The sequence below is a fragment of the Mercurialis annua genome, linkage group LG4, assembly GCF_937616625.2.
Source record: "Mercurialis annua linkage group LG4, ddMerAnnu1.2, whole genome shotgun sequence".
NCBI classification, from domain to species: domain Eukaryota; kingdom Viridiplantae; phylum Streptophyta; class Magnoliopsida; order Malpighiales; family Euphorbiaceae; genus Mercurialis; species Mercurialis annua.
Window position 1 is genome coordinate 26,906,329 of NC_065573.1, and position 19,888 is coordinate 26,926,216.

Genomic DNA, 19,888 nt, shown 5'->3' on the forward strand with positions numbered 1-19,888 from the left:
GGGATTCGGCGATATCGTAGGGATTCTCCTGATTAGTCGTGATCTACCTTAATCTGATAAGAATCCTATTTAGGAACGTCTTCCTAAATAGTCTTATCTTCTTAAAGTAGAGCTTATCCTTCCATATATAGTGTTTGTGTCCGAATAGGACAATACTTCCATTCTTAGTCGATTAGCCGAATCCCGGACCTGACGCGCTTTGGGCAGGTCATTTGGGATTCGGTCTTTATTGGCATATCTCCGAATCTCTAAGGATTCGGTCTTTATTAGCATATCACCGAATCTTAAGGGATTCGGCGTATCCTTCATATCTTCGGATCTTTAGGGGGAGTCCGGTATCACCTGAGAGTGAATCTCCTGTGACTCGGCTCCATTATATTTAATATGGGATTCAGTATCCATCAATTATCGTTATCCTTCTAACTAGATTTAAAAAAAATGAAAAAATTTTAAACTTGAAGGGAACCAGCTCCAAATAATCGTGGCCCCGCGTGCTTTGACCGCTAATAACCAAAAAAATAAAAATCTTTCATCTTCCTTATTCGCTAATTCATTTCCTTTTATTGGTAATCAAACTTCACACACAAATCGCATTCGAAACCCCAACCAAACCATTCTCTCCCTGCTCTGCTCAACTCTCTCTCTAATCAGATAATGACAACTGACATGCAGAATCTCGACTCCACCACCGTCACTGGCGTCCCAGACACCAAACCCGCGCCTCCTTCTCCTGCTAAGCCGGATCCGCCGGAGGTCACCTCACCTACCTCCACTTCCGAGAACAAGGATGCCACTGATTCCAAGGCCTCCACTCAGGTCGTCAGCGCCGTCTCTGCTGTCTCCGATACGGAGAAAAAGATCCGCCGTGCTGAGCGCTTTGGAATTAATGTCCAGTTATCGGAGCAAGAGAAACGATCTTCTCGTGCTGAAAGGTATTTTTTTAGATTTCTTCCTCTCTTTTTTTCACTGCAAGAAATGCTGCGAATTAGAAGTTAGGGTTTTCAGGTTCTGTCTTACCACAGTATCTTTTGGTCTTATCCTATTGTACTTTGGTTAGATTGATTTATTTTTAGCGGCTGCAGTTAATATAGTGGCTTCCAATTAGGGTTCACAATTGCATTTAATTATTTATTTCTATTTTGTAATGAGGTGTTCATATTTGTTGAATATTACTGTTCTGGAATCATTACGCATTCACACAACTCAGCTTCTTGATTCACCATGAGTTTACTGTTAATTTTGTTAATTCTGTTCTAATAGAGCCTTAATTCATGTTCTTACTCACTGTCTAAACTTTTCTTTTATGCTAATGTCACCTATTGCAGGTTTGGAACTGCTTCTGCTGGAACTGCTTCTACTGGAGCTGCTTCTACCGGAACTGGTTCTTCTGGAAATGGTTCTGCTGTAAAGAGCGCAGAGGAGCTGAAGAGGAAGGCTCGAGCTGAGCGGTATTTTATATCATTTTAATGCTTTTCAAATTTAATTGCTGCATATGTACTTTATTAGTACAAAGGTGGATTGTTACTTGACTTTTTGCTGCTATATAGGTTCGGAATGCCTGTGACCACTGATGATGAGGCAAAGAAAAAAGCTCGACTTCAAAGATTTGCTTCAACTCCAAAAAAGGATGCAACAGAAGAAAAAACTGCAGGAATCGATATGAGGTGTCTTTGAACTTCTTACCCTGTTTCGCATTACTTTTTGATAGGTCTTATATAACTTATGCTTTGTTTATTTGTTTACTATCCAAAATGGTTGAGTCAGAGGTAATGTATCATTATTTGTACTGCAGGCCTTCACAGCCTTCATCGGACTCTCTATTGATGAATAGCAAAGGAAATATTGAACCAGTGAGGCTCTCTTTAAGCGATTACAATTCATTATCATATACATTACACCTTGCAGCCTGTTGACTATACTAATTTTACTTTTTGTTTCAATATCAGAAGGCAGCAATTGCGGGCAAAGCTGGTGGAGGTACCTAAAAACAGTTTGCTTTGAAATAAATTTTAGGTACAGTCAGTGATTTATTTTCCATTTTCAGTTGTAGAACCAACCATCTTTAGTTGTTATATTTTAACAATGGTTAGTCTAGATTGGAAAAAAGAATGTGGAAATGCTTTATCCAGTTATTTATTATTTAATTCTTTTGGTGTTTTTTTGGCAGGTCTAGGGTTCTAACTTTTGACAAGTCTGCGGCTTCTATCCATGTGTCTTGTTTACACCTTGACTTTCCAGATGCGTCTCAGGTAGATGGTAGTCTAAAGCCATTAAACAAGATTCTAGCAGTATTAAGAGGATCTCTTGGTTTTCTGTATGACTTCTAATATCAGTTTACTTTGTGAGGCCTAAAGGAATCAACAACTCCCATAGTTTGTTAACTCATTATATAATCTAGTAGAAATCAGATATTTTGTATTTGAAATCTAGGGTTTAGTGCTGTGCAGAAACTCTGTAATGATTGGCTCTTATTTGGTGAATTTTCTGTCACAAGGATGTGGTCTGTGCCTCACTATCTTGGCTGTACAGCTTTTCTCTCATGATCCTCCACAAAACAGCAATATTAAGTAGACATTCTGATTAGCATTATCTGATTCAAGAACTCGTTATTTCATTCCATCAGAAAATGGAAAAGCTTATAGTTAAGTTGCTGAAGGGGTAAAAATACAAATTGCTTTAAAAATAATATTTTGTTCTGATTGATAGAAGCATGCATCTAGGGCCATTTGTCGAAGGCATTATGTAAAATAGCGATGGTCATGCTTGAAGCCTACAACTGAAGCAAGTAGTATTTATAGTAGGAAGGTTTGTCACATTTACACTGGATGTTTGTTTATTTTAGCTGCAGCCTTTAAGGTCAACTTAACTATAGCTTTTCAATTTTTTTTCTTGTTTTCGTTTTGGTCTCGAACTGCATGTCATTTCTTTTAAGTCTTAGGTTCTCATGTTGATTTGGAAACTCGTAGTGTAGAAATGTTGTTTTAGATTGGGATTCGACAAAAGAATGTCTCGCTTAATGCTGCTGTTTTGAGTTTGATCATGAGGTGCTTGTCTGGAGTTAGCTTGGTCAAGATACATACATCTAAGGTAAGGTTGTCAGTATGCTTTTTTAATAGTAATCGATCATCAAAAGTGGAATTTAAAAAATAGTTTTAGTTTATTGCTTCAGAACTTCTAATAAGTCTTTCTGATTCGGAGTAGTTAACAATGCAAAAGGCGGTGTTGATTTCTTTTTGGCCTCACAGTAAATTGCTGGGCTGCAAGGTAGGGTTATGGGGATAGTACTATTTTGATAAATCTGGATATCAGTTTTTGTAATTTTGTTTGAATTGATTTTGGCTACCATTAAGAAACGCAAGATCTGGGAATCTCGATGTAATGTTTATCAAACTCCCTTTTACTATTTTTATATGGAATGAAGAACAGTGCTTTTATTTTGTGAAGATGCGTTTATTTTCATGGTTATTTATGCTGTGTGGCCTAGTCCACGTTGCCTGGTAATAACATTTGGAGGCTTGACATGTTTTTGCAAAATTAAACCTCTTTGTTTGTGTAGTTTAGAATTTATAATTAAATGTAGCAATCTGGACTGTCATGCAGCCTGTTGAATTAAATGCAGTTTAGCAGAGGTTTTATTGAATTTAGACAGTGCTGCCTGATAAACAATGCCAGGCAATGCTACTACATGTTGGTTGCAGGCGGCGTCAACCAAGACCAGTGGTACTATCACTGTCGTTGTAGTCGTCAATTTCACTTCATCTTTGACATTAAGTGGAGGAGTACATTAATCAGTTATGTGGATTGAATTAAACTTGCATAGCATTAATAATAATGTTGAAGGGCATTTGTAATAATAATGTTGAAGGGCATTTGTAATAATAATGTATACATAATTTTATGTGGGGTTTTGATTTGTACTGGAGTTTTAGAGCTTTAGCATCTCCCCATACATTAAACCCTTGTTGATACTTCACTGGTACAGTAGAATGTCTGAAAATGTTCATCATCTTGTATTGAGGCAACTGGTGCTTGATTTTTTGTCTAAATATGATGGATGAAAGCAGGATTTTACAATCCATAAACTGGGAATAATAGAAGTAATAAAGGGTTTAAATTACTGCTCCCTGCACGGAACTGGAAAGCTGAATGACAAGATATAGCAGGCAAACCATTTGACAGTGTACGGATATGTTCATGAGCAGCACAGATTCGGAATTAATGAAGATTTAAATTGTGTCAAGACAAAGATAAAATGTGATGGATGATTAGCTGTTTGAGCTGGAATAAGAGAAAAAGAAAATTGAATTACCTATCAACATTTGAGTAGATAATATTATACATGATGTTGTTGGGGACATCCTAACAACTCTGATACTGCTTCCGAATAAAACATCTTTCAATGAAATGATAATTCCTATCTCTTAACAACAAACTACACAGAATTATGTAGATGATAAACAATAAATTCTGCAAAACTATGAATTAGTTCTTCCTCGAATTGAAACCGGAAAACTACCGAATGGCCTTCCACTGATCACATGGGAATCAATGAACACAACCACTGCTGTGATATCATCATGAAAATGTCTTCTCACCCCTTGATCAATTTTTTGTAAATCAGCATACCTCATTTCTCGCTTTCGCGCTGCTTCCATAAGAGCAGCTTTAACAAGCCTCTTGGCGATTCCCTGCATTATGAGAGACGAAACACATGTAAGTTAATGACTTCAATTGTTTTCTAATATGGCAGAGAAAAAACTGAAGCTGTTTCAACTATTACAACAGTACAAGTCATAGCTTACATTGCGAGGGAAGTTCTGTACAATGTCGACGGCCTCTTGGTTACTAAGCTGCTCCCATAGACCATCAGAAGCAAATATGAGGAACTGATCTTCTGGTTGGAGTTTGTGTACCGAGACTGATGGTTCTGAACTGAGGATTGGCTTGTCGAAAGGCTCCTGCACCCTAAATTTAGACTGTAGAGGCTCTTTGTTGAACTGTGCCTTTTTAAGGTATGCATCCCCAATAGATCTCGAAACCTGAAATATTGTAACAGAACACATTTACAAGATTAATATGATCATTTTGGTACAAATACATCGATAAACAGTGTATATATGATATATCCATACCTGTATGATGCCTTTGACACGCCAAACTTTGTGCTTCATGACAACAATCTGAGGATCATCCGGATGCAAAGACCAGAGTTCATTTCTCACAATTTCTAGATTAGCATTATGCTCCTGAGACAACTGTATTGCTGTAACTCCTCGTCCGCCTCTTACTGTTCTTCCTAAGACTGCTCGTGAGTCGCCAGCATTTGCAACATACAACATGCCATCACATATAACTCCAACTAAACAGCAAGACCCTACTGATGCCATCTGTGGCTTACTGAGCCACTGTTTTTTCACAAGACACAAAAAGTCCTCGTCCGTCGCTGCAAATGCCTTCTTTATAACAGTTTCGGATACCTCTTGATGCTCAGACACAATTGCTGCATTACAATGGAGAATAATGACAATAAGTAAAGTAATCAGCCAACAGGTTTTGAGCATTATGATCTATCTGTTCCAACACGAGTTATGGAAACTTTTCGAGCTCTACGCTTTGGAGTTTACTTTTCAAACTTAAAAACTGAATATTTATAATCACTTCCTATAACATATATCATAGTTTTTTTTCCGTTTGAGCATTTCTGTTTCCATGCTACATAAGTGCATGAGGTGAATTTTCTCAGCAAGCATTATTATATTGGCTAAAGAAACAAATGCATCAAAAGCTGAAATAAATTGCAGTATACATACCCTTGAAATTTTGAAGAAGATTGTGATTGATGAACTTTGAAGCCTCATTTCCTCCATGTCCATCATAAACCCCAACAAAAGTTCCCAGAGGACCAGAATTGGTGGAACTCAAAGACCCTGATTCAAGCTGAGTTTGATCCTCTAATGAAGAATTAGCTTGAATCACAGCCATAGAAAACTCTCCATGAACATGGTGTCCCAACTCCTTATACCACAACAACCCATCAACTTTCCCACTACCATCATCATCAACACGGGCTCTCCAACAAGGCTTCACCATTTTCAACAATAACTGAACATATTCCACCACTAGGATATTAAAGAGAGAATTATAAGGAGAAATGAGAAGGAAGAGACCAAAAGGGTATGGGCAGAATGAAGTGAAAAGAGACAAGGAAGCACAAGTTATAAAGGAAGTAGAGAGAACATGGTGAGATGTACCTTGAATCTGGGTAGAGACTCAGTTTGCTTGAGCTGGAAAATGACACATGGATTCGGTCATGGCAGAGTTTGGTCTGAGATGAGACAGATGAAGAGGATAAGAGAAGAGTTTGGAGTTTATTGACACAAGATCTTCAGTTTTGTTGTCAGATGAGATCGGAGCATGGGAAATTTAACAAAGTTTTGAATTTACAATGACTGACATTGTTGTTCTCTTGTTGGTTTTTGTCTTTTTTTTCAACATTCATTTTTTCTATATATGGCTCATCTATTTCAGCAATAACTCCAGATTTTCAGCCTAATTTTCCTCATCTCATGCTCTTAATCTTCATCATTTTTTCACATCCTAATTCTGCACATAAAGCCAAGAACAGAAAGCTATTGCTAGCTAAGATTGAGATGGCCCTGTAATAGCTAGCCATTCTCAATAATCTCGCTATTAATGTTATAATAAAATTGTAAACAATTCAATCATAATAATTCATTTGTGACATGAGTTTCCTAGAACAAGGAACCGTTGCCCCCACAAATTTGTAGGGGTTGCATGGAGCAAATATGGGTACATTTTTTTTCTTCTGTAACATCATTATTACGGGGGAAGAAATAAAAAGTAAATAGAAGTGACATTGCTGGGTCCGGTAAGCTATAAATTGAGGAATTAGGTAAAAGTGGTACATGCATGCACTTTCAACATTTCTAATGAATATCCAAGTGCTCACTTACCACCTTGGTCTGCAACTTGATCCTTTAAATTTATAATATTCTTCAAAGATGCCCTTTAATATTACATAATCTTTCCCAGCTAAATAATAATATGGATTTCATTTGGAAATTATGCACAGTTATTCATGAATAAATTTGTAAAATTAAATTGGTTAGTTGCAGATCAAGTGGGTAAGCATTTGATGAATGTTCAATAACAATGTTTTGGATGTCGTATATATTCATTTCATTCAAAATGGGGTGTGTACACACACCACGGGCATGGTTCAGCCCGTGATGCGCGTCGTAAGCAGTAGGGATGACAATGAAAAGAAAACTTTCCGTTCTCTGTGGAGATCCACTTCTAGTGAGATGAATTTTTTTCATTATTTAGCTCCATGATACGGAAATGAAAAATTAAATGTACCATCGACGGAGATGGAGAGGGGACGGGCATTGTAGTCCCTACCTCATGGGATTTTTCATCCATGTTCCCATGAGGACCCAATATGTATATATGTATTGTTATTAATTTATATATCTACAATATGGCAAAGTTTTTTTCTGACCGATTTTTTTAGAAATAACTCTTTTTGGTATTTCGGGCCAACTTGAGAAGGTGAATTGATCCTTTATTCTAATAATAAGAATATTACAATTAATAATTAATAACATCAACTAATTAATGTTACATGCTTGGCCATATATTATGACTATTGTATAGCTTTTCTAGTAATTCATATGCAAGAAAACATTATTGATACAAAATGCCAATTATGTGCACAAGCAAGAGCAAGTAGTGTTCAAACCATACCCATTGGCTATAAGGGAGAAACTGTGAGTGTTATATAATCATTTGCTTGTTGATTGAACTCTTTGGCCAATAGTCTAAATTTGCAACATTCTGAAGTTCCACCTGACTTGTATTTGAGTTTATAAACTCATTTGCAACCAATTGGATGCTTTCTAACTGATAAGTTTATAATGATTCATGTTTTGTTCTGATCAAGGACATGCAACTCAGCCTGGATAACATCTTTCCAATATGATGTTTTCAATTAGTAATTAATTTTCAGCAATATTTTCTCTTGGTTCTTTTAGTGCATGAAACATAATATTCATCACATTGGTGAAGTTTACATTCTATTGCAGTCTGATTTCTATTAAAAAATAAAATTATCACCTCATTGTTCACCGTAATGAATGAGAAACGTACAGTTTTTATTCATGCATCTTTCAAAAAATTAATGATATATTTATGTATACAATTTTTTTTTTAAAAGATAAAACTTGTGTAACAGTAATACACGAACTACGGTATATATTTTTATTTCTGTAATGTGTTTATACTTGAAGAATGTTCAAAATATACCGCTTCTATTAAAAACAAATCAATTAACAAAAATATCTATTGGATACACACGGTTTAAATTTTTTATCAATAGTATTACCGTAAATATTACTACTGAAAACATAATTTTCGTCGCTATAATGATTTAAACAGGATTTCCGTCGCGAAAATCCTATTTTTATTGATGATTTATTATCTAAATTTCTTGTCTTCAAATAGAGAAAAATATTTTCATGATTACAATAGATAATTTAAAAAAGCTTTAATTAGGATAAATATCTAAAATAATCATATTCTAATTATAAAAAAATATACTATCACTAAATAAGAAATAAAAAACTACTTTATAAATAAGTCTGAGATTTATAATTATTTGTTAATTAGTAAGATAACAAAACATATGCCTTTATAATTATTTGCTAATTAGTAAGATAGACATTTATTACTGCACCTTATAGCTATCATAACATATGCCTTTAAAAAAACTACAAAACATTTAATTCTCTATAAGAAGTAAACCAAAATAGGTAACATTAATTTATATTTCTCATATCACACACATCCTCATTTCCGCTTATGCATATCAATGTTTGATCTACATTGTATATTTTGTTATTTTATTTCAATTTTAAAAGATGAATAAAGTAGGGTAATTACAGGGATAAATTCTCCTTTTAATATTAGGAGTACTAATTTTAATTGAATAATACTTCCTAATTGCCTAATAATAATAAAATTATTTTTCACCCAATTTTTTTTTTGATGAATACACCCAAATTCTTTACTGATAAAGTTCTAATACAAATAAATAGATTATTCCAACAACAAATTTAATTTGGAAATCTAATAAGTTTTATTTATACTTTAAAGCATCCATCTAAGTTATAAGATTTAAATTTTTCTTGTAGAGGAAAAAGAAAAAGGACAGACAATAGGCGAAAGAATAAGTTCATCGATCATTTCTCTTAGACAGTCAATTAGGGGCAAGTCTTCCGGATTGATCCTTTCTTGAAAAGTACTTGGGAATGACTAAATTAATCCGCAAAGCCATTGTAAAAACTGTGGAGTAAGTTGGTGGGGGGTGGGGGGTTCTGGCAAGTGTTCCGCGAACGAAGAGTAAACATGAGTGGTTTCGCTAATTACCTCAACTATAACTAAAAGAAAATGACCGACTAAAACAGTGAAAGATGGCCCTCTCTTAACCACTCCATGGAGACGGTCTACGAGATTCAGGAATCTTATTATTGAACATTTACCTAAACAACATTTAAATCCGCCTTTCTAAGCTTTTCTAATTAAACCGCAAATCACTAATTATCCTTAATTATTATAAAGAAACAAACCGCTCGTAAATTTGAAAGACTAATGCTTATTAAATTTTTGATAATTTGACACGAAACCGGTTAATGGTTTGATTGATTAATTTACTTAAGAAGATTGGCATATGAATACACTTTAAAAACTTAACTTGAGCTACCAATATAAATGCACAACAAAGTGTATTCAATATTGTGATGAGTTGGGGAAGGAAGCATACAAACAAAACAAACCAACTTCATAATAATACAAACGGTCCACCCGAGACTCCGTGACCACACAGATACATATGCACTGTAACATTATGACGATGATAAAGATTACACATCAAAATTACTATAATAACCCCGTAAACAATTTAGCAACGACTCCGCAGATTTCACACAGACCTTGCAAATCCTTATTCCGGCGGCCCAAAGGAAGAGGGGGCCGGAATCCTCTGAAAGCAGCTTCACAATCATAAGCAGCAGCGGAAGCATTGCCAGCCAAATCAGAAATCTCAAAGAACGTCTCCGAGTTCAAGTCGTTGTCGGCCATTCCGAGTAGTGTAATCGCATCCTTGTAGTTGCGCGCGCATCTCTCCAGTGGCTGCTTGTAATTACCGTTGTTCTTCCGAAGCAGCTGCGAGATGCGGCTTCGAGTGGAGGAGGCGTTCGCGTACGCTAATCCTACTGCAACATAGGCGAGGGTGTACTCATCGGCTTCTGAAGTGCGGGAGTCTGAGTAGAGAGAATGCACGCACGAGCTGTAACTCCGAGTTTGCTTGCAAACTTTGTTTACTAGATCTGTCGGTCTGCTGTAACTGTTCGGATCGGATGCCGATGAGCCGCTGTTACTGATTAGGATTAATGTGGTGAGAAGGGAGATTGAGATGGTGAAGATGGAGAAATTAGGATGAGTCGGGGACATTTTTTTGTCTGATTTTGACCATGAAGGAGCTATGTTTTTGTTTACTAGTAGTATTTTGTTGGGACCTGACACGTCACGTGCTGTCTTCTAATGATTAACTGTGGATGATGATTAGTCTTAATTTGATGATTATGAAATTTTCTTTTGGAGTCCACCACATAATTATGAAGTATTCTTAAACTATGTGTAGTAATATTTAATTTTAATTAGTGAGTATTTACTTTATATTTTATTGATTAATGTATTTGTTCATTGAATTATTTAATGTAAATCATGTCAAGTGATACATAATACATGCATAATCTTACATGATGAGAGAAGATCACTTTTCTAGTGAATATAGAATCTTTTAATGACCAATTAAATTAATTGTCTAAAATTAAGACAAATTGAATCAGCGTTGAGTCAAATAAAAATAAATATTTCTCTTTCTCTCTATTGAAATATTAATGAATCAAAAAATAGTAAACAACTCATTGTTTAAATCGTAAACTATTAATCCTATAGTTTATATAGTTCGATCAATGCGATTATATTAAATCTTTACTCATTTTTCCTATTTATGAAGCTTAAATTGCATTTTTAGCTTTTAATGAAGGATCAAATCAAACTAACTTTCAATTTATAATCAAACTAATTAATTAGTCAATTTGGTTCCATTCTTAAAACACTAAAATAGACTTGAACATGTTCTTTGTTCCATCTAAAGGTGTGTATTGACCGAACTAAATGAACCAAAATTAAATTTTTCTAATTTTTTTTATTGAACCGAAACTAAATTTCTCTAAATTTCTTAATTGAACCAGAACTAAATTCCTCTATTAATTGAACTCTAACTGAAATATATTAGAACTACATTATAACCTATTCAAAATAATTGTTTAGTTTAATCGATTATTTCAATTAACCAAAAAACTAAATTTCATCAACATTGTTTAAAAAGCAAAAACAAATCCAAATACTAATCTCTTATTAAATACAAATTCAGAAGAAAATATAATATTAGTTTATAAAAAATTGTAAAAATATATAAAATTTTAAAAGATTGGTATATACACACACACTTATAATTTGGTTGGTGTGGTTAATTCATTAATTTCACACCGAAATCAAATCAAATTGAATAAACCAAGCTATTCAAAATTCTTAACCAACCAAATTAAATTAACTAAAGATTAAATCAAATTGCAATTTCAGCTTAATTTGGTCAGTTAATTCATGTCATATCTAAATACTTTACATGCTAGTTTACCTATCCCCACCATCAAATAGCCGATGAATAAACATTCAACAAAGATTCATTTGGCCTTTTTAATTTCGCACAAAAGGTCAACTAAGTTCAAGCTTGTAACTTTTTAAAAAAATATCTTCAGATTTGACATTTTAATTTGTTTTACTTCTTCAAACGAGATGTCAAAAAACGATTGGAGTATTATTTATAAATTGAAGTTAAGGTAATAAAATATTATGGAATAATTTAAAACTAAAGGAATAAAACAAGATACAATACCATTTTTTGGGTTTTTGTTTTCTTCTAAAATCATAAATTTAACTTTAATTGATTTTTTGTACCAAATTGAGGGGGCAAAATGAACCTATACAAACTTAGTATAAAGATATGAGAACAAAGGATCAATTCATCCCCTCAACTTGGCACGAAATATCAAAAGAGTCCTTTTGGAGGTTTTGGGTCAAACAGGCCCGCAACTAATGTTAACGTATATCAAGTCAGTCCCTCCCTCATCCTCGCGCATTCTCAATACGCGTTTGAAACATACTCTCCTAACAAAAATCTAAAATAGTCCTTACCATTTAAAAAAAATACAAATTAATACCTAAAATTCGAAAAATATTTTTTTTAAATTTTGGAGGAGTAGCTCCTCAGGCAAGGAGCACTACTCCTCCAACAAAGATGTGCCTGCTCTTCAACTTGAAGATCTATCTGGACCTGCTCGATGAAGAAGAAGACCCATTTGGGTCTGCTCTAACGAGAGCAGACCTAAATGAGTCTGCTCTTCAACCGGAAATAGGATTGTTGTAGAAAAAAATTCCAATGTTTTTCAGTGGATGCGGCAATAGCTATGGAAAGGAGCGGTTTACGGTGAAAACAGAGGGGTGAATTGATCCCCTTTTACATAGTTTAGGGGAACGATACCCCCATTCTCTTTTGGTGTTTTTGATACGAAAACAAAAATTGTGAATTAATTTGTCTCAAAAGTTTTTAAAATAATTATTTTGATATTTCGTGCCAAGTTGAGGGGGTGAATTGATCCTTTGTTCAACAAATAATTAAAATGTGGATGTGGGTAACCCAAATTGTGGACGGGGATTTCTTGGTGGGACCAAAAAAGAAGATAATGCTAATAAATAATGATAGCACCACGTCCACGTGAAAGACAGAACTAAAGATAGAAAGAAAGCTTTAACGTAAACCTAACAGCAGCTGGTTTATATTAATACAACAGGCTGTCACCCAGCCAGGCCAACGCAAGACTAATAATCTAAATCAAAACGAAAGGACCACAACACACTCGTCGGCAGCTACATCTCGTATTCTCAAGTTTACCATAACATATGCAAAAAATACAGTAACCGCTGCAGATAGCAGTCATTTTATCTATAATTTTCATTCCAGAACAGACACCAACATGATGAGTATACTGAACTCCAGACTAGACAAGAATTAAGAATATAGACAGTGTGTTGACCAACTACAACTACAGATCAAAACAGATAAATGCTCGCATTCATTTACATATACAACTGCCATTTTGCTGACATGTTCCAAGAAGTGCCAAAATTAACTACATGCCGGCATGGGAGAAAGAATGGTATACATAAACAAGTAATCTAAGAAAGCTTCTAGCTAAACAGAGAGATGTGGACCTGGAAAAGTTTTTTCGGCCAAGTAGGATATGAGAAGGAGCTTAAATGACTGCAGATGCCCCTTCTATGGGTTAATGTTGCACTCTCGTAAATACACATGCTCGTAATCCACATATTTTGCCCAGTAGGTTCGGTACTTGGGTATCCCTATCTCAAGCCATGGTTTCATGTTGCCATTGAAGTGTATAACAGCTGCTCGTTCAATGTCTCTTTGGTTGACGTTAGGGTTATAGCCAAGACCCAACACATGCCAGGAGCGGTTTAGGGCATAAGTTCGCTTCCAAAAAGTAATGAGACCAGGTGGTAAGGTCCCTAACTTCCACAGCGACCTGTCATGATTCTGCACACAAAGTAAGCTAATTTCAGAATCACAACTGACCCAGAAAAACTAAGCTTGTATGAATTCCATTTTACGAATAACAAGTGCAAATCGATATGAACTGAAATTCTTAGTAAGTTGTAATGATAGTTAATAAGATTTTGGATTGCTCTCCGCCCAAAAGATAGACATGTTCAAGCACAATACTTACCAGCTTCTGCCATGAATGATAAACCTCAGTAATGTTTTGCCTCTTCCATTGATCCAAATCAAAAACGTTCATTCCATAAGCCCACCCACAAGCATGAGGATCAAAATTCTTCGAGATAAGGGGATTTGCGAAGTTGAGATATCTATCAAAACGATGAAAGTTTTCTCCACAAGTCTCAACAGCCCCATTAACATTACCCTTCAAATCAATGGACCAAAGGTCTGCAAGATCCTTCTGTACCACTATATCATCATCCAAGAACAATACTTTGTTGAGCTTTGGAAAGATCTCAGGCAGGTAAAAGCGTAGATGGTTCAAGATGGATAAGTACTTTGGGTTTCGATACTTCAAACTAGAATCAGAACCACCATGATGTGCCCTAAAGTAATAATCAATCATTGACGGAGAACCCAACTGCTTGAGAACGGGGCTGTAACTTGAATTCAACCAGGTAAAGTCCTCGATATTCTGAACCTGAATGGTAGCTTTGCTAGGTGGATTTGCTAGAAACCACATTCTCATTGCCGCATAGTTGAGTTTATCAGTAACAATGTGAAAAACATGTTTCGAAGGATCCTACAAATAATCAAAATCATCACATAAGTTTGGCAGCTTTGGCAACTAAAGGGAACATAAATAAGTCTTTAGAAGGATCCATCATGTACCTTAGCATGGGTGATGGTGGAGTTCACAACAACTGCTGCTGCCAGAACATTATCTGAGAACAATGCATAGTGATACAGCTGAGGGTCTTCCAATTTCGCTTGATTTGGAAATTCCTGTGCAGAAGAATTCAAGCTGTAGTACTCATTGGTCAAGCGTAACGGAAGACAATGCAGACCTTTAGGAAGTGTTTTGGCTGTTAACTGTGTCAGGAACATGGTTTGTTTCTTATGCACTCGGAGCTGCTCTTCACTTGAGTGGAGCATAGCCCGAAGCTTCTTTACCACAGTAGCACAATCATCCTGTATCTGCTTGCCTTTAACCAATGCTTGGTCCATTGCCTTCAATTTGTCATTGGCACTGCATTATTAACAGATAACATAATCATACATCAAAGAGATGCAAGATAGAAAGTCTAATAAGACACGAAACATTTAAGTAGTCGAATACCAATAAGAAACTCTGAAAGAAAATGAAATAACATTCAGAGAAAAGGGGAATATAACATTAGAAAATAAGCAAGTTGTGGAAGCTAGCAAATGTCTATTATTTAAATAGATAAGTACTTCTTTGGCAGATCAGAATCCTTAGCTGCATCTCCAAGTACACGTTGAACTTCCTTTATCCGCGACCGAAGCTCCCTTGTTAAATGGGGATTGTTTTTCGTAGATGGAAGAGACAGGTAAACCTTTGCCCTAATGAGTTGATCTCTAAGTTGCCGTACTCGAGCATCTGGCACAGGCGTTTGGGCTATCTGTTTGTCAGTTTTAAGAATGACTGGTTCTTCCACACTGACCTTTTCAGAAAATAGAGTAGATTGCTGCACATGATAGTAGAAAGAAAATTTCTTTTAAGATCAGCAATATATTTACATAAGTCTTCATTTTGAATGCAAAGAACATGGATGCCATCAATTGAGAAAGCATAACACTGTCAAAAGGTAATATGAGTGACCAAATAATCAGAAGGAGCTGCAGCACCACTTGATAGTAAAAATGAATTTTAAACACTCTCCATCGAAAAGCTCAATCCAAAATTTAAAATGGCTTCTTAAGCAAGAAAAAGTAAAAGATGTGTCATTCTAAGGGAAATGTTCAAACAGCATCTTCTAGCACAAGGAATGTGACCGAGGAAAGTACTAATAATATGTAATTATCTATTAGAGTTGAAAGGGTTACATCTGATGATGCACAAGAAGTATGACTATTGACTATTTCCAACAGCAGAGAGATACATGGTAGGTATACATGAAAATAAAATACTGAATATTCCTAGCAAACATCAAAATCAGAGGGGCGGGCTACGTCACATAACATTTTAGAAGCGTGAATTAAACTCTTAAATACTTTTCAAACCAAAAAACAGCCAATGGCTTCTGATGAGGATTCAAATTAAATTTAAGAAAGATAAAAATGTATTACCCTTTGAGAGGCAGTATCATCAGAGCCCAGATTGGTGGATGCAATTTTTTTGCGACGTTCAATGCCAGCATCAACATCAGTACGAAGCGGAGTGACTTGTCTTATGACAGGATGATCAGTTTGGGAGTGATCTTGATCATTGGTGGTGGCTGATAATACTCTTGCAGATTTATGCTCTTTAATTATATCTAGTCATCAATTGGAAAATTCAGTTTACATTACTAATAAATCAGTATAAAGACAGGGAAAATTGAGAAAACCTTGAGAGGAAGAATCTTGGACTTGAAGTTGAGGAGGAGAATCGACAGAGTTATCGGAGAATACGATTCCGACGGGTTCTTTAACAACAATGTCAGATGATTCCTGCAGACAACAAAAATCAAGCAAGTGAAGAGTGAGAGATCTACAACTAATATGTAAATATAAAGAAGGGGAAGAAGAAAATGACCTGCGGCAACACATTGAGATGGAGCCGGGATTCGCCCGAAAGAGTCTGCAAAATACATAAAAAAATTGCAAGGATCTGTTAAGCTAAGAAATTATAGAGGACAGTGACCGAAAATATAGTGAGAAAAAGAAGTTACCAGAGAGGCAACATCTTCCAGAAATTCAGTTGTAGCTGTTGAAACAAGAAAATTAGAACACATAAAACCAAAAATAACACAGAAAAAATAAAAGGAAACGGAGGTAAACGCACGAGAATAAGAAGCGGACTTGAAAGCGGAGAATCGATCGGTGTAGAGAAGAATTGGAGCAATTACAGTCACAAATAGCATGCCCGCCACCAAATTCCGGATCCTCATTCTTTAAGCGATTAGGATTAGGTATGCGAAAAAGATAGACAGTTACCGTTGAAGAAATACAGCAGCACCGACACCGACACCACCGCCGCCGCCGCGGCCTTTCATTCAACAAAGTGTATACACAGCAAAGCAATTTGCGTAGGAAAGAAGACAGCGCTCAAAAAGAAGAGAGAAAGAGGAGTGTGCGGCGGTGATGAATGAGCGACAGATAAGCCTTCGTCTCTGTTTTTATTTTTTATATTTTACAGTAATCTGTTGATTATAACAAAAAAAAATCAATCAAAAACTGTATTTATTTTAGTAAGCATAATAAATTATGTTTGTTTTCTGTTTCTGATTATATTAATAGAAAAGGAAATGGTAAAAGGACGAGATATGCTTCCTTATTATTTTTGTTTGTTACTATTATGGACAAAAAATTGACCTACGGAATAAGTATCACTCCCTCACTCATTTTAGGCGAAAGAAAAAAAAATATTAAAATTAGTAGTGATTAAAATATCGGACCGGACCGACCAGTTTGACCAGTTGAACTGAAATCGGCTTGGATTCAACTAATCCGACAATTGGACCGATAATTAAATCAGAAACCAGATCTTAAATTGATGTTTTTTATATAGTTTTATTTAACCGGTTCAGTTGGTGATTGAACCGAATGAATCTGAAACCGGCGGTCTAATCAATTTTGGGACTGATTTTTTAACAGATGAACAATTTATAAATTTATGACAAGTAATCTATAATTAAAGCATGTAAATCACTCCCCTAAACTATCAATCTCTATAATTTATAGAGAATCTAGGTTTTGTAATTTAACGATGTTGGGTTGTAACTAGACCTAATCATAGATCGAAATTGAGCTGGTTTGATTGACTCCAATGAATTTGATTTTTATTTGTAAATTCAAATTAAATCTACGTCTGACTTATGTATCTGCATGGGGTTGTATTTTCATGAATATGCATAATTTTTTTAACAATAAATAAATATTCAAATAATGTCGTAAACAAACAAATTTAATACAGATTTAGAGGCGAATCGAATTTTGACAGTAATATTAAGTCTCCAGGTAATACAAAAGAAATGGAATTGAAAGAAGAAAAAAAACTAGTAGAATTATATTACATAATGGCAGAATTGTTAAATCACCCAATAAATTATTATTTTCTTCAATTAATGAATGCTGCTATTATTATTTGTGATACGAAGCAAGTATCACTATCAATTCAAACCAGATTATTCTGTATTTCGTCGGCACAAGGGCCAAGAGCCAAGGGCCAAACCTATTATATTTAATTTCAATATATGCTTTTAAATAATAATTTGAATATCTTTTTCAATAATTAGAAAGAAAGAGTGTTTCTAAAAAGAAAAAAAAATCCATAATCTTAGCAGTTTTCTGTCCCGTGATTACACCGAATGAGTTATACCTCGTTGATTAAATATCATTTTCTAAATATATACATAACCAACAATACATATATCATTGAGCTAGATCAAATATATAAGCGTTTGGCAAAATTTTATCAAAATTATGGGTTCAGTTTCTCGGTTTCTCCCACAAACCAATACACAAAAAAAGTATCTTTAAAAATATCATAGTTAGATGAACAAATAAATATATTTTTATCCTAATTAATAATTATTATTTGAAATTATAAATATTTTATTATCGTTTATGTAACTAAATATTTTTCCATTCCATAACTATATAAAATATTTTTAATTTGAGTTGTCACAATATATAGAAAATTTATATTTTTAACTACTTCCTCCGTCCCAATAGAGTTGTCCACTTTGAGAAATCTTTTTGTCCCAAAATTCTTGTGCACTTTTAAAAATAACAATTTTAAAATTTAATCTTTCTATTCTACCCCTATTTAAATTCTACTAATAAAGTAAACTGAAATACATTAAACAAGATTTTACTAAAAATGAAGAATTTTTTATAAAATTCATGTATTTTTAAACTATGTGATAAAGGTAAAATGGAGAATTCTATTGCGACGGAGGGAGTATATTTTATATGCTCTTATTTATTTTTTTGGTAAAAGTTTATTTTTGAAAGGTATTTATAATTATTAAATAATATTGATAGTTCCAATTGATATCTTTATTATAGCCGATTAGAAATTACACTAAGTATTGGAGTTATTTTAAAAACTTTATAAAAATAGAATATTTCTTAATCTATATACAACTAATAAGTGTCAACAAAAATTCATAATTATAAAACGTGGGAATATCATATGTACATTTATTAATCATTAGACAAGTATAAAAAAATTATTTGAAGATACAAAATTATAATCGGAAATGAAAAGACCCAAGCCGTGAATCTCGCTAAGGTTTCCATCTTGGGACACAAACGATGAATAAAGTCCCATCGTATGCAAGGATATTCGAGTACGAAGCACTTCCAATTTACACCTTGAAACCGATAGATCCGTTGAAATTTAGTATTTCCGTTCATCTTTATCCATGGGATTTGACGAGATTATATAGAAAACTCTTCAAAATCTTAGATCTACAAGAAATTGACTATAAAACCTGAACAATCGCTATAGAATATTGATAGATCTAAGAAGACCAACCATAAATAACTATAAAACCAAACAAATTTCAATAAGAAAACATAAAATCCATGTTGAAGAACTACATAGCGAAAAGCTTTTATTAGAATAGAGAGTAAAATTATAAAATATTTAATATTTGTGAGGGGGGAGTAGGTGATTTCCGTTCGAAACCGGATAATCACCTTCTCCACTCTTCAAATGGTGAAGATAAGATGAAGTTTTTTGAAGAGAAGGAGGAGAGAATAGCTTTGACATTATATTTAAAAGCACACGATTACAATTAATTTATCAAAATCTAGTTTTCAAAGTTAAAACTAGATGGAAAGTATTTTCTAGTTCTAGTAACATTTCTAGGGCCATATTCTCATTATGAGCTTTTATTAGTTGATCTTTACGTCTTGTTTATCTATTCTTGATTATCTTCAGTCTCATTTTCTCATTATCATCTACTCCACCATCAATCTTTTCTTCAAATCCAT

At 34.4% G+C, this 19,888-nt stretch overlaps 4 protein-coding genes across 7 annotated transcripts; 1 reads left to right on the plus strand and 3 right to left on the minus strand.

Moving 5' to 3' along the window:
* The first annotated feature begins 510 nt into the window (after window positions 1-510).
* LOC126677016 (protein MODIFIER OF SNC1 11) lies at window positions 511-3,443 on the plus strand. 2 transcript variants are annotated; one of them, XM_050371434.2, is made up of 6 exons: window positions 511-932; window positions 1,326-1,448; window positions 1,548-1,664; window positions 1,793-1,850; window positions 1,950-2,013; window positions 2,168-3,443. In XM_050371434.2, exons 1-5 carry the CDS (start codon window positions 655-657, stop codon window positions 1,983-1,985), a joined length of 612 nt encoding a protein of 203 aa, XP_050227391.1. In that variant the 5' UTR covers window positions 511-654; the 3' UTR covers window positions 1,986-2,013; window positions 2,168-3,443. The 2 variants fall into 2 exon arrangements, with proteins under 2 accessions (XP_050227391.1, XP_050227390.1); XM_050371433.2 differs by having other exon boundaries at window positions 514-932; window positions 1,947-2,013.
* Window positions 3,444-4,284: 841 nt separating this feature from the next.
* On the minus strand, window positions 4,285-6,804 carry LOC126677015 (probable protein phosphatase 2C 38). 3 transcript variants are annotated; one of them, XM_050371430.2, is made up of 5 exons: window positions 6,252-6,804; window positions 5,811-6,102; window positions 5,133-5,500; window positions 4,803-5,039; window positions 4,285-4,688 (listed from the first exon to the last, which is right to left on the minus strand). In XM_050371430.2, exons 2-5 carry the CDS (start codon window positions 6,088-6,090, stop codon window positions 4,476-4,478), a joined length of 1,098 nt encoding a protein of 365 aa, XP_050227387.1. In that variant the 5' UTR covers window positions 6,091-6,102; window positions 6,252-6,804; the 3' UTR covers window positions 4,285-4,475. The 3 variants fall into 3 exon arrangements, with proteins under 3 accessions (XP_050227387.1, XP_050227388.1, XP_050227386.1); XM_050371431.2 differs by having other exon boundaries at window positions 5,811-6,119; window positions 6,252-6,803; XM_050371429.2 differs by having other exon boundaries at window positions 5,811-6,803.
* A 2,982-nt stretch (window positions 6,805-9,786) lies between these two features.
* Window positions 9,787-10,638, minus strand: LOC126676745 (uncharacterized). The gene has a single exon (XM_050371016.2). The coding sequence runs from the start codon at window positions 10,528-10,530 to the stop codon at window positions 9,958-9,960; it is 573 nt and encodes a 190-aa protein (XP_050226973.1). The 5' UTR covers window positions 10,531-10,638; the 3' UTR covers window positions 9,787-9,957.
* Window positions 10,639-13,114: 2,476 nt separating this feature from the next.
* On the minus strand, window positions 13,115-17,119 carry LOC126676744 (probable galacturonosyltransferase 4). The gene is made up of 9 exons (XM_050371014.2): window positions 16,728-17,119; window positions 16,615-16,649; window positions 16,479-16,523; window positions 16,291-16,393; window positions 16,031-16,218; window positions 15,176-15,429; window positions 14,612-14,969; window positions 13,947-14,522; window positions 13,115-13,756 (listed from the first exon to the last, which is right to left on the minus strand). Exons 1-9 carry the CDS (start codon window positions 16,831-16,833, stop codon window positions 13,481-13,483), a joined length of 1,941 nt encoding a protein of 646 aa, XP_050226971.1. The 5' UTR covers window positions 16,834-17,119; the 3' UTR covers window positions 13,115-13,480.
* Between the last annotated feature and the right edge of the window lie 2,769 nt (window positions 17,120-19,888).